The sequence below is a fragment of the Plectropomus leopardus genome, chromosome 19, assembly GCF_026936395.1.
Source record: "Plectropomus leopardus strain MGB_pleo_1.0 chromosome 19, ASM2693639v1, whole genome shotgun sequence".
Taxonomy (NCBI): domain Eukaryota; kingdom Metazoa; phylum Chordata; class Actinopteri; order Perciformes; family Serranidae; genus Plectropomus; species Plectropomus leopardus.
In genome coordinates, this window is record NC_142194.1 from 15,627,182 (window position 1) to 15,645,072 (window position 17,891).

Sequence of the window (17,891 nt, forward strand, 5' to 3'; positions counted from 1 at the left end):
AAAAAATTATACATTTTATTTATCAGCGCCTTTCAAAGTACTCAAGGACACCTTGCATCCATAGATCATAAATCAAAAATCATTAATAAACGGTAAAAAGTTAATATTGTAATGACTTGACAAAATCATTGACATAAGAAAAAACTAAGTGTAAAACACAGCCAAGCACATCAAAGTGTGTGTGTCACCATAAAAATCAGACCAAATATGCCAGCTCGAAAAATACAGCCCATGATGATTTCATTTGCAAATAATTCCTTTGGACAGGGGTGCATGCATGCGCGGTTGCCTGTCTTGGAATAGCATTTTTTTTTTTGTAAACTTTTTCTTTATTCAACACATAGAACACACAAAAGAGGAGATGTTCACAATATAGATTACATACTTATACTTTTTGTCCTCTCATGTCCATATTCAACACTACTAAGTACATCTTCAATGATAATATTACTTACCACAATGTAACTATTATTTCGGCATATGCCTCAAACTTTACCGTGTATGGTCTACTGAAAAGAGCATAAGAAAGATTATGATTTAATATACTAACTTTATTTATATGGCATAAAAGCAATACAACCATAAATAAAAGGAAATAAAATAGATAAAACATAAATTAAAAAGATAAAAGAAAAGAAATGAAGGAAATAAAAAGACAACATCACATAAATGCAAGTCAATAAAAATGGGTTTTGAGAAGTAATCCAAAGCAGTCACTGATACTGATATACAAGTTTGACAAAAACAGTAATAATTATAAAATATAAACTAAAGCTAAAAACAAAGGAGAAAAAGAAACTACAAACAAACAAAGAAAAGCAAAAACAAGGGGGGGACACAAAAAAGAGGCAACTATAAATGAGGACCACTGTTCATTAAAAAGCAATTTCTTATCAATATTTTCATCAGTATATAGACTGTTGTAATAACTGCCGTGACACATAGGCCTGACTCTAATTAAACAATTTGAAATTTTTAATAACAGGGAGAAATGTTAATGTATCCTCTCATGTGTCCTGAATAACATACAGAGACAAAGAGTTGCACGTCGCCATGTTTGTCTTCATTACAGTGTGTGTTCATGTTAACGTGTGCACGCTGTTTACATTGCACTGCATGACTTCAGAGCTCGGCGGTGTGTGCGTGTGTGTGTATGTGTGTGTATGTGTGTGTGCTGTCCGGTGATCCTCTCTCAAACCTTCGCCTCTCCTCTCACGACCCGTCCGCTACACCCATAATTCCCCGCGCCAGGACAAGATGGACGAAAGCAGCAACCGCCGGAGAACAATGTTTTGGCAATAAAACCCCAAAGCGGCGAATACGGAGAGAATACAGGCACGTTTGAAACCAACTGCGGTCATGTGTAGGTGAGTGGGAAACTAAATTGACTTTTATCGGTGGCGAATATGTTGGCTTTGTCGAGATTTACGGAATTGTGTGGCTCGGCGCAGACGGGGAGATGCAGTGAGAGCCAGCATCATTGTTTCTGTTGCATGGGCCGTAATGCGGGTTTTCAGCTAGCGGCTAACTAGCTAGCTCATGGCAGCTTGATTGTTATAAACACAGCTGCGTGAAAGCGCACAGTTTTTATTTAGCTCGGTCACTGGATCTGAAGTGCACCGTAGTCGCCGAGGGAGATGTTTTGCTAGCTGAATGTGCTGGTAAGCGTTATCCGGTTGTAATTCCTGCTAAAGTTAGCTAACAATAAATAGAGCGCCAGCGTCGCTCGCAGCCAGACAGATTTGATTTCACGAGCGTCATCAAAGCTTGGGAATTGGAGAATGAGCAATTTATGCCACTGACCTTACTCCTACGCAAGCTTGCCTTTTAAAATTCACATTACCCGCTGTTTTTATATATTTCTTATCAGATTGATCTGATTTTAGGATGCTTCTCTTGATAACATCGTCCCGAAAATAGCTAATATGAGCGTTAATTACATCTAACCATGGCGTTAGCTAGCGTGATAGCAACACAATGTAACAGGCTAAACGTTGCGGTCATAACGGAACAAATGATACATTTCTCGAGTACATATGCGGCTTATTTGGGACTATATAACTGTTGGTGTTGGTGTGGCTTTATTTGAATTATCGATTTTGGCTTTTAGAGCGTCTTCGGCTTTTGTTTTGATTGAGGACGCAAAGGTGCGTTGATTGTGTCTCATTGTGGCTAACCGGCTAGCTCGCCATGCTAACTTGCAGGCTAACTGTTATGCATCACAAAAGCTCATCCGCTTTCTGTTTTATTCAGTGAAGCCAAATGGTCGGCTGGTCCAGACTAAACAATCATTTCTCACCCCAGTCTTCCGTGCTGCTTTCGATACAATTTAGTCACCCGCCTGCGCCTGCCCAATTTGACCGAAACGTCTAGCTGTATTTGACCTAAATATCATTTGTTTTAGGCAAGTGTAGTGAACCGATTAATTCGCCAATATTGCCACCGATGCCCCCAGCTTTTTCATTCATGTTTGCTTATTAGCCAAAGATGGCAAGCGGCGTGGTCCAGCATGCATCAAAGTGTGACAACAATAGGGAGGTCTGTCTAAAAGCTATCAAGCCACTGCACAGATTTTATTTTGGCCACGATCCAAGACCCATGTGGTGCTAAATGCCGCAAGCAGAACAATACGGGATGTGGATTGAATATTTCAGGAGCAACCTCTGATTCCCCCCCACCTTATATTGAGCAAACTTTGTGTTTTGATGGGGTGCAGAGTTTAACAATTTTTACTCTGAAGTAATTTCATCAAGCCCTCACACAGCATAGATCACTGATATTATTCATCCTCAATGTGTGTCTCTCTGGAGCTCCTATAGACAAATCTAGGTTCTTCCATGGCTGACCTATTTATTTTCCAATTTGGGGTTTGATATGGAATTTGGTTTATTGTATTGGTTAGGTCTCTTTTAAGTATTTATAACATAATGATTGTAATAGCATTTATATTTAGGCATGTTATGTAAGATGTGCCAAAAGTCTGGAGCTGAGATTGAGATTTCTTTTGAGGGAATATCTATACATTTCATTTAGTTAGTTAGTATTGTGTACAGTACATTGAGTGATACTGTAATATCTCTACAGTTGCAGCAGTATACTGTTTTTTAGGTCAACCATGATACCAGTTGACAAATATCATACATTTATCTTTCTACAATATTGGAGAAAAATGATGTGGGAGGATTGGATTGAAAATCTCACCTTTATTTTATTTCGAAATGGGAAACTTTTTACAAATACTTCCAACCCTTCAGTTTTAATTCCTTTAATGATAATTCTGACTGATAATGTTTCTGTTCACACGTCTGACGCATACATGATTCACTTTATGCTATTGATTTATTTCACAGGTATGTTTAAATATGCGCTGCTGTATTTCACAAAGTTGCTCAAAATGAGGTGTTTATTTTTATTCATACTTTTATCTCATTTTGAAATAAAACGTATCTTTAAAAGTATGGCTTCAGGTTTTCCAGTAACTGTACGCACGGCTTCCATTACGTGATGTCTAATAAATCCAATTAAGTAATTAATGGGTGAGAGCAGCAGAGGAAATTTAGAGAACATTGTTGTGCACAGAGTTCACACTGTGAAGGCTCTGTGGGCGTGGCTTAATTTGTAATCAGCAAGGCTTGTTAGAGATGAGGGGTTATAATAAAGACTTAAAACAAAACGTGGCAATTATTTTAAATTGTATTCTCATGTCTGAAATCATAAATATCTAATGTTTTTTTTTTTCATCTATTTCTTTCAGGATATTCTCCTTCTGCATTCCTCTTTAGATTTATTGCCCTCCTTCTTCCCTGCACAAAGCAAAACCACCACCATGAGTATTATCCAGGACAAATTAGGCAATGAGTTTTTGCGCAACGGTGGCATGGATCCCAATTTTGCACCAGGTATGCTTATGTTCAGCCACCTGCCGCCTGTCACCAGCTTTACACGGCTGGCCTCCCAGTCCGTAATGGGCGAGCTTCCTCAGGAGATGATCCTTAAGAAAGAACGCGACTCGCCCCCAGAACACCAGGGCGCCGCTGCTGTGAACACAGGGGGCTTCCTCCACAGCATGGGCATTAAGCAGGAGCGGCTAAGCGAGTTGGATTACCGTATGCCCCTCTATGGCGGGGGCGGAGGAGTAGGGGTGAACTGTGCTGGAGGGGGCGCGGGGAAGAGTGGTACTGACATGCCGGACATGTCTTTCGGCAACCACCACCAAAATCACCAGAACATGCTCCTGCATGACCTCAGCCTCAGCAACGTTCGTTCCCTTGGTGAACCGGTGAGAAGGATTCAAATTTCTCCTTTGTAATTAGTTCAAGGTCCTAACATAAGATAAATACCTCACATTCAATTTTATTTCACAAAATGTAAACATTTACAACACTGTGATAAAACATATTGCCCGAATAAAGTGCTAAAATTTATTAAATACATGAATATATAGGACTGCAAACAAAAAAACACATATTATGGTTTCAAGACAGCTGACATAAAGACAATGCAAAGGTGCAGCATGTTAACATGCAGAGAAAAACCAAAAACAGCAAACACCAAAAACACAGATTGGCGTTATAAGTGAGGCTCTTAACACAGCCTGTAGCTCAGTACTTCAAAATATGGTGTGTACTTTACAGACTTGACACTTTTGCGAGTCACTTGCAGTCCACTCAGGATGGACCTCACCCCACTATTTGGAACACGACCCACCAGTTGGGTACCCCTGTTCTAAATATTGTGTAAAGTAACATTGCTGATGTGTAGTTGAACTTTTATCTTGCTGTAGTGATTTCTGTCACTGTTTGCTATTTATAGAACTTACCGTGTTGTTTGTCCTCAGATGCCTGGAAGACCGGGTAAAGAGCCAAAAGAGTCCTCGGGTAGAAGAGGGCGGAGGAGCAATGGGGATGGGCAGGGAGGCAAAGCACGAAGGAAACGCAACGATGCTGCAAAGGTTAATCACTTATCTGTTTTCCTCATCTTGCTCACTATACCAGAAAAAAATATGCATTTGGCTAAAAAAATACCTGCAAATGAAAAGAGTGTCTTAAAGTAGTATGGGCTGTGCTAACATGATGTGGAAAAGTCTATAGTATCTTAGTTGTCCTCATGGTTTTGTCTTTGTAGGCCATGATGTTGGATGCAGATGGAGCCTGCCTGTCCCCAAACTCAAAACCACATATCTGTGAGCACTGTAATGCTGCCTTCCGCAGCTCCTACCACTTGCGCAGACACGTGCTCATACACACAGGTGAGAGATTTTCGCTGCTTGTCAGTTCTTTACTTTTTGCCCCAGATTGTCAGTACTCTTCCGAAAATATATGTCTAAGTTAAAATATGTTATAACCAGTTAAATCCACACACACGATGCACACAGGACATGTTAAGTCAAAAGCAGATACAACTATAGAAGGTGGTGTTTATTTTCTCTGCTAAATAAGAGAAGTTTCTTTCAGACTGTAATGTAGCTTCAAATTGTAATGAGAGGATGATTGTCCCCGTTGTAGCTTTGATTAAATACAACCCGGATCCATTTGCAGTCAGGTGTAATGCAATGTGTTTAAGGTTACACAAAACACAATTCACTATTAATGAACACAGCACTCTCAGAGCAAAATCAATGTCCGACTTTAAATTACACTCTTCGCTCTGCTCCACTCTTATGAATCTCCCCTTCACTGTGAGTGCTTGGGGCCTCACTTAAAACCAGGGGTGACTCAATGGTTAGTCATGTATTTCTGGATGTCTTAGTCATTCCCTTTGCTGGGAATTCCTCACTTGGCTCTTTGAAACTTGAACTCATAAATGATTTAATGGAAAATGCATTTTTCCAACCTCAGTTTTTTAATTATTTGCCTTTTTTGCCCCTATTTCTTTAAAGTGTAACTTTATCGGGCAAATGGCCCTTGCAGTAAAGATCAGGTATACTTAACTTGCTTTGCTCGGGGGCCAATTTTGCAAAATGAAAGGAGAGGAGGGGCCAGTTGCAGCAGACCCATACATGTTTTAGGACATTACTAGGATTTTAGGACATGTCACAGATTTTAGGAGGTTTTTAGGATATCAGGACATTTCTATGATAATAGGATGTTTCTAGGATTTTTTTGACATATCTACGATTTTTAGACATTTCTAGGTTTTTAGGACATTTGTCAGATTTAAGGACATTTCTTAGATTTTTGGACATTAGGGGCTAAGCTAGTACCTGTGTCAGGGTGTGTGGGGGATCTTCCACTGGCAGTTTTTTTGGTGGGGTAAAAAAAAGATCTCTATTGTGATGCTGTTTTATGCACACTGGCACCTTGTGTATACTAAAGGAACAAAAAAGATTCCTGTTATCAATTACTTTATTTTTATTGTGAATTAGAAAATAGTTGGGGGACCACCCGGCACCCTATCAGGGGCCAGATTTGGCCTGTGGGCCTAATTTGAGTATCACTGGTATAGAAATAATTTGAACGTGGGAAATGAGGTGTTACAGTATATATGATTTTGATATGATTTTCTTTAAAGGGCCTTTTTACTATTCTAAATATATAGTGCACAGTTTCTTCAGCATATGTCAAAATATTGTTATTGTTATTGTTATCTATCTCATTTTGATGGTGTATCCAAGCACCGAATTTGATAAAATGCCAAAGCTTATAGTAAACCCAGCTATGCGAGAGGCTGGGAGTTAATTAATGTGGTGAGCGGATGGTTGTACTCTTGATCGCACAGGTGAGAGGCCTTTCCGGTGCAGTCAGTGTAACATGAGCTTCATCCAGAAGTATCTACTCCAGCGGCACGAGAAGATCCACAGCGGTGAGTTTCTGCACTTGGAGATAAAAGTGTTTTGGAATGACTGCCTTCACTTTTCAGCACTATCGGTTTAAATTCATGTTTGTGGTTTGACACAGGGCCTAATTTTTTCATCTGTATTTTGCAGGAGAGAAGCCTTTTAGCTGTGACCAGTGTAACATGCGCTTTATCCAGAAGTACCATATGGAGCGACACAAGAGAACACACAGTGGCGAGAAGCCATATCGCTGCGATACCTGCCAACAAGTAGGTTATATGTAGTCTGTTTGCTAAGTAGCCTGCCACTGTTTTGTCTTTTTTTATTATGTGTTAAGTGTTGCATTTTTATCATTAGTGTGTGGGCAATTTTGTGTTTTTGTACTATCCACACTTAAATCCCTGTCTTAATAGGATTACATGTGTCAGAGGAGGTCAAGGAACGTAATGCTGTCATGAAATTCAGTGGTGCCTCTGCAGTATCTTCTCCGTTATTGACAAAATAAAGATAAAAATGGATAGGTTTGTTGAGCTGCTTTAGATCATCTGGTGGAAATTAAGCTTATATTTCCCTCTCTTTCTCTTCTCTCCACTTTTAGTTTTTCTCAAGAACAGACCGGTTACTGAAGCACAAACGGACTTGTGGAGAAGCCATAAAGAAAGGCCTGGATCCAAGCATGCTGGAGCTCAGCGAAGCGGAGCTAGGCCAGGGCAGCTATTCACTCACTCAGGGAAACTCTACCACCTCCGGACGCAAGAGGGCCAAGTCCAAAAACGGTGAGGGCGGCGAGCGCAAGAGGAAGAAGAACGCCTCGGCATCAGCAGCCTCGTCCTCAGGGGGAATGGCCCGGGAACTGGGCTTGCAGGACTTCAGCATGGAGCACCCCTCAGGCTCTGGCCCCGCCATGCAGGGACGTACTCCCAAATTGGTCTTTAAAAAGTCTGCCCGCAAGGGCCTGGACAAGGGCCTCCTCTCTCTCGAAGACAGTGCTGAGAAACGGTTGGGCCAGAAGCCCGGCCACATGGATCATGTGGAGGGCTCCGGCCTCGATAACATGGGTCTGCTCCAGGGAGCCAACAAGCAGGGGCCTACCACCAGCAGCAACTACGACGATGCAATGCAGTTTGTGAAAAAGCGGCGCTACCTCCATGCAGTTAACAATGACTATGGAGCCGGCTCACTGCACATGGCGCCCCAGGGCAGTAGTGTCATCCAGGGCTCCCTGGGGCCCGAGCCCACGCTGGCCATGCTGGACTCCTCGCCTTTGGACCTCAAGCACGACAAGTCGGGCATTCCAGACGAGGTTCTGCAAAGCCTGCTGGACCATTATAGCCATAAGCCAGAAGGGACACACCACCATGACGTGACTTTTGACCTGTCAGACCACCCGCACCACGTAGACCTCCAGCCGGCGGCCCCTGTTACCCCAGAGCTGGAGGATGATTCTACCAACGGTGGTGACAAGACAGCAGTGATGAGCGAGTACTCCAAGTTCCTCCTGCAGGCACTGGAGCGCACAAGCCATAGTGGACCGTTCCCCAGCCTTGGTCCAACGGGGCCGTTCCCTCTCCTGTCCAGCAGCTCCAGCCCCACGGGGCCCTTGTTTTCAGACAAACACGTGTACACCACATCCCCGCTGGATTGTGGCTACCCGCCTGCTGTCTCCTCCCCACTGCCCATCGTCGCCCCCTCATCAAACTCCTCGTCGTCGTCCTCCAAGTCCCACTATGGCATGCTCGTCGGCTCCCCCTCCCAGGCGGGTTACCACCTCAGCTTGGAACCTACCAGCCACCAGCAGCTGACTCCATCTCAGGAGCTGACGGAGCAGTTGGAGAAGCAGCACTCCCCCGGCGCCTTCAACCTACCTCCCCAGGACCTGACTGCCTCGACAGAGGGCTCCAAGGGGCAGCAGCCCAAGGCTGGAGGGAGCGCCGCACCCACCAACGGCTCCAGCTACCCAGACCTGTCCCCACTGAACCCCCCTAAAGAAACCACGTACCAGATCGAGAACTTCGCCCAGGCCTTTGGCTCCCAGTTCAAGTCAGGGCGGCGGACCCCTCTGAGCTATGGCAGCGATCCTGGCGCAGAGGTCGACCACCGAATACGGACTCCAGTGTCAGAATTCTCAGGGTATACCAGTTTGTTAGCTGACGTCAGTGAGCCAGTAAGTACAGGATCAAAAACCCAGACAAGCCAAAGTTTCAGATAAGGGTCAAACGAGGTGAATCCAGGAGGGGGCTGTTCTGTTACTGTCCATACGGTCCCTGTACCCATCCTAATTTTGTTCTTGTAGCAAAGTTTTGTTTTTTAAACACTGCCATTAAATGTTAATACAAAAATGACCAGGGAGGGTCTTTCATGGCCTCAAATGCAATTTTTTAAATATTCTCATTTTTATTATGTATTTAGTCGCTTTTTGTTTATGAGTAGTGATTTTGATATGAACGTACCGTAGATTTAAATGTAATTTAAAACATTTAGAGGGTAGCTATGAACTTGCTTGATTTTTTTTTTTCTGAACCCATGTGTTTTACCAATCATCACACCATTGTAAAGTAATAATGAAAAAGTGTTGATAATTTCAATAATAACAGTTGTGGCAGGGAAAGGCCCAGAATTCAAATGGCAAAAAAGTATATATTGTCTGTTACAAGAAACGTATTAACTCAGGAAAATAGGCAAAATTGTGTAATAAGACTTTGTATTATGAGATGCAATTAGCACAGTTTTTACAGGTGTACTTTGAGACTACAAAGCTTTGATTTTGTTTTTGTGTTGTTTCTTTTTAACTCGTCAGAACAACAAAATTACAATACATGATCATGTTTGGTTTCTACTGCGTGTAGCTTTGTTGAGATTATGGTACTGTTGTGTCAATGTGAAGACATCCACATTTCTTTCGAGAGCCACATGTGTACACGAGGTAGTATAAATTGTAGTGGAGTTCAGCACACAGCATGTTCTGAAGTGAAGATGATGTCGGAACTTAAACCGCCGGCGTTAAGCGTCAGTCGATGAAGTCTGTCTAAACATGCACTCCTCTGGTTGTGCCCACCAGTGGCCAGTAGAAAAGACACAAGATTAGACAGAATTCAGTCCATAGCTGTTCCGGTTGTCTCTGATGAACATCAATCCTTGATGTTTTCGTCATGCCGATGCTGAAGTGATTTCTTTTTTTTTTTTTTTTTTTTAAGGGAAAAAAAGTCACCACTTTTCTACTCCATTCCTTGCTGTTCCTTTTTGTGTCAATGGAATCAAACAAGCACTTTTTTTAAACAAATCATCATTGGAAGCAACAACAACCCATTCAATTTTCATATGTGATACGTGATTATTATGCTAATGATTATTAATATTATTTTAAGAGGAGAAAACTGTGAACAGGGGTTGGGAGGGAGGGTGGGAGGGCAGGAGGGATTGTGGGTGGAAGGGTGGGAAGAGTGGGAGAGGTGAAAGGGAGGGCTGGATTATTGTTTCATGGGGTTTGATAGGGGTTGACCAGGCATGACCATGGGCATCTAAATGTATTTTGTTGCTTTTTCTCAAGGGTAGAAGAGAGAGGGAGGGGGTATTTTTTTCTTACGGTTTGTCGGGTGATGTTGTAAAATATGATTTGCCATAATTTTGTTATACGATATTTTGAGAGTACCTCTTTGTATTTAAGTGTTTTGAGAGACGGGCTGACATGCTGGAACCCTTTTATCTTTGAACCCATGGGTGTGTTGGTTGCATACCCAAACCCTTTTATTTATTCTCCAATAGCCACACCAGAACTCAGTAACAGATATTTTTGGCAAGTAATCACCGGACCTGTACCCCAACACCCATCCCCCTACTTTTTAATGGTTTTTTTAACCCCACTGTTGTAGTAATTGCAAGAAACTGCTTCAATAATACAGTTAAGAAACACAAAAGTTATGTTTTACCCACCTCCCCTACCCAAAATGCAGCCCTGCACTCACAAGAATAAACAATGGCCTTCTTTGTCTTCCGTGGCTAAAGCCATTCTATCCCGGCAGCCAGGGTTGATATTTAATTTAGTTGATTTCCTGTGAGCCGACCCCCCCTCTTTCCTTTTCCTATGTCTGTGAGCTCCACAGCCAAGAGACTTTGAAGCTGCTCAGATCACAGGGAACAAAGACTGACTGACCAGCCACCGCACTCCAAACACACACTATGCTTTTAAAGGAGAGAAAAAGAGTGGGTGAGAGATGGAGAAAAAAAAAAGAGACAATAAGATTGACCTAAATATACCTCATATCACTAAAGCGTAAGAAAGCAGGGACACGCGTTTCATGTATGTAGTGGAAATATTTGTAGTATAGGTTCGACATGTTGTATAATCATTTAACACTGCCTGTGTTTACAATTATAGAGCAAATGACTCGTCAAAATGCAAAATGTATTTCTTTTTTTTTCTGTAAAAACATCCACGCCAAGCAGTGTTGCATTCTAGATGCCTCATAGAACATTCATTTTTCTCATGTTATATCCCTTATTTTTGTTACTTGCCATAATGTGTTTTGATATGATCTCTAGAAGGATATTGTTTACAAAAATGTACAAAAACACTAAAAATGTGTGTTCTCAATTTTTTTTTTGAGTTTTTCTCTCCAGTATGCATGATAAAGACATTTTTGTATGGCTTTTTTTCTGACTGTCACCTCAATACCAAATTTTGTAGCAGAAGCCTCCCCATTCCTTTGTCTTATTTGTTCTAGACCCCTTGTGATATGATTTCCCAGGCTGTACCTGTTATTGAGATGATAAACGGATTAGAGAAGCCAATAAAAACTTTTTGTTACAAAAAAAGTACACGCTGTGGGATTTTTGTCTCTCATAAGACTTGTTGTCCAATACTCATTATGATACCACCAGATATTGTGTATAAATACCTGTTACTTAATTATATTCAGTGGTGGAAAGTAACTAAATTGTTAAGTTATTTACAAGAATACAGTTTTGTACTCTAGTGTTTCCATTTTCTGCTACTTAATACTAATACTCTACCACATTTCAGAGGTAGATATTGCCCTCTTTACTCCACTACATTTATTTGATATAAGTTTCTTTACAAATGCAGATAATTAACAAAAAATATAAATTAACAGATAAATCATGATGTCATGTTGTCAATGTCAATTTAATCTACACAGCAGTCTATAAAGTTATTCAAAGCTTCAACTTTACCAGCTACAACATTAGTGATGGACACAATGCATCAATAATACAATTTAATAGCTACTCCAACACTTTTGTAGTTTTACTTGTAACATATTTTGGCACTATTGTATTAGTACTTTTACTTTAGTGATATGTCTGAGTACTCCACTTCTGATCGTTTTAGATCTGAAGTTACCCCCAAAAAAGTTTAAATTTTTGGGCACACTTCATTGAATATAATTTCAATGAATTACTCACAACTTGACAGAAAATAATTATTTTTACGCAAATTATAAATAATACAAAACAACACAGAATAACTTTGAAACATTTTCTCTGCAGGAGATGACACAGGACCTAACGTGCGAGGTCACGTGCAGTCCTAAAGGAAAAGTTAAACTGCAAGAAACACAACCAGAGGCCGGTGTCCAAGGTAACACAGCTATCTTTTTTTTGCATTTTAAAGAGTTTTTTTGTGTTATACAACCGTATCAAAACATTTAACCAAAAAATATCTTCGTTGTTTCCTTACTTCTGCGCGTCCTTTCGCACGCGCGTACGTAGTTTTTAGGCTAAACTAGTGGCCTACTAGCTACTCAAATCCAGCTAACGTTAGCTTAAACTCTCTGAGCGCCATTACTTTACTAAAATACAGACGGCAACACGAAACACTGTCGTAGTGGCAGAAGAGGTTTTGTGTTTACAAGTGATGTGTTCAAACTGGTGGTCTCCTGTCGCCTGTGGTTCCCAGAAAACATCAGAAAATGTCGCTAACGGAAGTGAGACCAAACCTGCCGGCGCTGAGTTTCAGGTGACATGTCAGAGCTCCACGGAGGGTTTCTGTTGTTCATGAAGCAGTCAGGAAGGACAGGTCGCCCATCAACATTTTAACAAAACCCAGAGGTCACTGGTGACTCAGGTAAGTCATCATTAACACATTGAAACCTGGGCAAGTGGGCAAGGAAGTGAGAAATTTAATAAGAAATGTGCCAAAATTAGAAGGAATAACTAAAAAGTTACAAGATAATTATGTTAAAAAAAAGAGCAAAAAGAAAAGTTAAACAAAATTAAACTGCTGAAATACGTTTTTTGTTAATATGTAAAGATTAGTAATTAAGTTTTAGTGTTTAGGGTTTTTTTTTTTCGATACTGGAATTTCCAACTTCAGTACCTTACCTTGAAAGATATTGATATTTAATATCATTTTTGATACCACAGAAAAACTTTGACATAAAGGGCATACAAGGTAAATAAAGTAAATAAACAAGACTTTTTTTTAAGGTTAGTAGCAGAGAATGCATCATAACCATAGTAAACATCAGTAATAAACAAGAGCAAGAAAGCTGTTACCTGTGTATCTATGCTGCTGAAAATGAGTATTGAAACTGTTTCAGAGATGATATGTATCCATAAATTGATGTTATTGACAACATGAATCAACTCTAACTACTTGTTAAAATCCCTGAAATCAGGGGCAATCCCTGCTTTACTTGCATCTTCTGACCTTGTCTTGTCAGGATACGTAAATACAGTTACAAAATGAGTTGTTTTTTTTCTCTCTTTATGCAGTATGCAGTTGTTTTTCAATAGACACAAAAGCCAATGGATCTTACAGTGGAAGCACCTTGCTCCAGCTTTCAGTGAATCCAGTTTACATACTGTAATCATGATGTCTGAATAATGATGTAGGCATGGACATGAGGCTGCCAGAAGATGGAGCTCTAGACAGACATAAAGTCAAACTCAAAAATCCACAGTTACATTGCTTTTATGACACAAGGTTGCTTGATATGTTTGCCAGGTTATACAAGTGGCCTCCTTAATAGGGGCTGAATGTTAACTCAACAAGATTCTTATGTTTTCACACTGACTTCGCACTGTTGACCTTGATGTCAGAGGAAACCTGTTTCCAGGTGATTAGATACTGAAGAAAGTGTTGCACTGTTGGCCATTTGGCTCTTTTTCTTTTGTATGGAATAGATGAGCAGTTTCAAACCATTTTTATGGTTTGACTCACTTTTCAGCAGCCTTAAATTAGAAGGAGCAAACAGTGCTCTCTTGAAGCAAGTTAGCCATGTTGTTTGTAGAAACAGCCCTTAATCATAATATTATGATGATGATTATTATTATTATTAATAATCATTATCTTTCCTTAAATGTAACCAAGTGCTACTGTTTCTGAAATTAATTCTTAACTATAGTTCATTGATGTTCTTGTCTGGTGGTAGTTGGTTATAAAGCACCAGTCAGCACTATTACCGCTTCTGCAAATCAGTGGCTTCCTGCCTTGGAGTCAATAGCTTTGAGAATTGTTATTAATTAGTCATTTTTTTAAACTTTCTATTTATTCAACATAAAGACATTACATAGAACATACAACATAGAGGAGATTTTCACCATAAGGTTCACATACTTATACTTTTTATACTCTTTCATGTCAATATTTAGCCCTACTATCTTGCTATTTTGCTATCCCTTTGCTGCTGCAATGTTGGAAATTTCCCCACTGTGGGACTAATAAAGGATTATCTTATCTTATCTTATCTTATCTTACTAAGTACATCTTTAATGGTGATATTACTTCCCAAAATGAATCTGTACACCACCTATATACCCCAAACTTTACCGTTGACTGTCCAATCAAGGTATATACAAATATGTATGACAAAACAGAAATAATAACAATAAAATATAAAGTTAAAAACAAAAACAAAACCGAGTTTCTATGAGTTACTGAGAGTGAATTAGAGTCTATATTGATTTGAATAAGTAGGTTAAGAGTCTTCAGGGGAATGGCAGAGTCACTTTTTGCTAAGCTGGTGGCAGTGTCCCTCACTCACCCTCATGAACATCATGTTCTGTTTCTAACCACGTCATTACCAGGAACAGCAGGCTGGGTGGGGTTAAGGATGGCCATAACTGTAAGTGACTTTGGACTTACAGCTAGAAAGAGGCCTCAGAGGCAGTTATTGCTCTGTGATCGCACCTCTGTTGACATGTTCATAAAAACTCACAGGTGAAAATGTAGCTGGGAAATGATACTGTAGATGTCTTACTTTGTAGGAATGAGGCATTTATCTGCTCTGAATCAAATTATTGAGGTGATCACATCCTGTAAAACGTGATTTAAAAAGGGGAATCTCAAAAATTGTATATATGCTTTTCGATAAATTAACTTAAATATTTCTTAAAGGGTTGTTGAGAAGAGTGAAATCCTTTTTTTTCAGCAAATCAATGGGATTTGTGATATATGTGGGCTTAACGTTCAAGTGTGAAGCATTTAGGGGCATCTATTGGCAGAAACTTTTTATACCAGGTTCCAACGGTCAAAATTTCACAATTACATTTTCGAGGCCTGGAAAAGTAATGGAATTGTTACAAAAAAACTTTGAAAGTTTTGGAAAGGTATTAAAATTTTGTTGTAGTGTGATGAAATTGTTACAGTAATAAAAATTGCAGTTAATATAATGGAAAATATATTTTCTGTAGCTGTTAACATCAACCTCTTATATGCATCTGCGTGACATTTTGTTTATCATCACGTTTGTTTGATTATTTTCTCCTCGTGTTCGCGCTCTCTTTTCATGTCTGCCAGCTAGCTGAAATCATAATTAAATGGTCTGACATTGATATGCAAAATCATGGAATTGAAAACGTGATTAAAAAGTGCAATTAATCAAGATTACCTATAAAGATTCTGTCACAATTTTTAAAAAAAAACATTGTTTTACAGCCCTAGAGTTGTTACATTAAATTACATACATAGTGTATTTGTAATGTATTACAAGAGTTTGACTCAGAGATTAAATTGATTAGACTGGTAATAGATAAATAGTTTCTCAATTTATCACAAATTATTTTTTTTGTGATTTTAAACAACTCCAAAAATCTATTTAACTTAAATGTAGTTTAATGTTTAATGTTTTAAGAGACTTTGGTAAAGAATGTTTTTCAAGCTAAGTAATGCCAGTAAATTGCTTATGGAAACTTGAACAGAGAGATAATGTTAGTGTTATTACTATTATTAGTATTGATATTTTTAATTTATGTAAAAAAATGTATTAATTAAACAGACTTTTTTTCTACTCATCTATAAACCCATATGTTGTTTTGGGCTTAATTATCAAAAAACCATGGAAACCAGTTACTGACTCCGCCTATTGTTAAAACACACCTGCCTTTATCTTCAGGCCATTTTAGCCATTTTTTCCACTGACGCCTATGATGACGTGAAGTGGTGTCAGAGTTTGGTCATGTGTTAATTCAAATGTGCAACTGCGATCAAAGTCAACATGGAGATAATATGTTTTTATTGGTGCTAATGGGATGATAGCTCAAGTCTCATTGAACTTTGAAACATTTTAAGACATTGCTTGAGACTTACGTTGCTAAGTTGATGGTGGTTTAAAATGCACTGTGATTTTCTCTATGTTCCAACTTTCTTGTGAAGGTATCGTCAACCTTATTCAACTGCTTAACTCCAAGATCATGTTATCTCACATCTTATGACGTCTTTGAATCAAAGGTCACATTGTCCTTAGTTCCACCTCGTTTTATTTCCCACTCAGTTTCCGATAAGAGTCGTTAGTGGGTTGAATCATTTTCTGAAGCAATATTTTCATACCTGGTTAGTGATTGCATTTGACTTGGATGTAGCTTTTTCTTTGGTGTTGTGTGAACAGTGTCATGTTTAAATTCGATATGGGAAGAAATCATGTTTGTAGAAGTTGTTGAAGGTTTGAATGTTGACTTGTGGAGCTGCCATAAATTCATAAAATGACTGGCAAAGAATGTAATCTTTGCCTCTCCTTGTCATTACAGCCCGTATAAGTAACTTATAAAATCTGAAGCTGATATGTGCAAACAATTGCTATTTACTGTAAAGGAGCTGACTGTTATCATTAATGACAACCAGCAGTGCTGCATGAATATTAACGGTCCAGCATGTGGGATTTAGAGGCATATACTTGCAGAAATTGAATATAATATAATAAGTGTGTTTTCCTAAGTATGTAAGGGTGAGTCCTCATCTTTGGAAATTGCCATATTGCATGTTTAAACCATAGTCCAGAACAGACAAACCAAACACAGGCTCTAGATAGGGCCACCTTCATTTTCACATCTGCCACTGTGGTTCGCAGCCCCTCCACAACGAGAGTGTTGGAAAAACACTTTGTTTTTTAAATGAAAATTGCTTTATTCAGTGTTTTTACCAGTTTAAGTAACACGGTGCGTTTGTTTTTGAGGTGAAGAGACTTCTGTGGTTAATTAGGCTCCCAATAAATTTCTCCCCGAACAGCTGGAGAGAGAGAGAAAAGATGAGCACATATTGTCACGTGCTAGTCTAGCAGCCTGTTTCTGACATGCCAAACAGCATTGAAGAAAAAATGATTTGTAACAGGAAACAGCTTTATTTGGTGTTTTACCATTTTTTTTTATCACCAGGTCTCTCTGTTTTGGAGAGGAAGAGAACTCTGTAGACAATTCAGCTTACAGTAAAAACCTCCTGAACCTCTGGATCAGACATAACTTAAGCATCCATTAAGTTACCAGAGAAAGCACACATCAGCAGGTGCTCCAACGTGAAACTGCTTTATTCAGTTTTTCACCGGTTTCCATCACCCATCCCATATGTTTTGGGGTGGAAGAGGTGAACAATAAACACTGAAGGAATTCACACCCGGCAGTTTTAATCTGCATTCCTTTGCTAGATGCCACTGAATCCCCCTAAATCATACATAGTGTTCCTTTAAAGGAAGTAAACATATTTTTTTGTCATTATACTGTCAGTTTTTGTCTTACAAGCCCTCTAGTTCTATTTTATGTCTTTTGAACTATGGAGATGAGCTCAGCCAGGAAACATCTATGTGGCACACTCAATATTGCACAATGATCATAATCTCTTTCAGTAAACTCTCTTCTGCTGTAAAACTTCCCCCTTATTTAAGGAACT

The 17,891-nt window shown here is 39.5% G+C and overlaps 1 protein-coding gene across 3 annotated transcripts; it reads left to right on the forward strand.

Annotated features, from left to right (window-relative positions):
* The first annotated feature begins 1,103 nt into the window (after positions 1 to 1,103).
* Positions 1,104 to 9,600, forward strand: znf281b (zinc finger protein 281b). 3 transcript variants are annotated; one of them, XM_088070308.1, is made up of 7 exons: positions 1,104 to 1,367; positions 3,755 to 4,279; positions 4,838 to 4,951; positions 5,125 to 5,247; positions 6,708 to 6,801; positions 6,926 to 7,044; positions 7,374 to 9,600. In XM_088070308.1, the coding sequence occupies exons 2-7, from the start codon at positions 3,827 to 3,829 to the stop codon at positions 8,982 to 8,984; spliced, it is 2,514 nt and encodes an 837-aa protein (XP_087926434.1). In that variant the 5' UTR covers positions 1,104 to 1,367; positions 3,755 to 3,826; the 3' UTR covers positions 8,985 to 9,600. The 3 variants fall into 3 exon arrangements, with proteins under 3 accessions (XP_087926434.1, XP_042364384.1, XP_087926435.1); XM_042508450.2 differs by having other exon boundaries at positions 1,107 to 1,367; positions 5,125 to 5,248; positions 6,718 to 6,801; XM_088070309.1 differs by lacking the exon at positions 1,104 to 1,367 and adding an exon at positions 1,536 to 1,661.
* Positions 9,601 to 17,891: the final 8,291 nt, after the last annotated feature.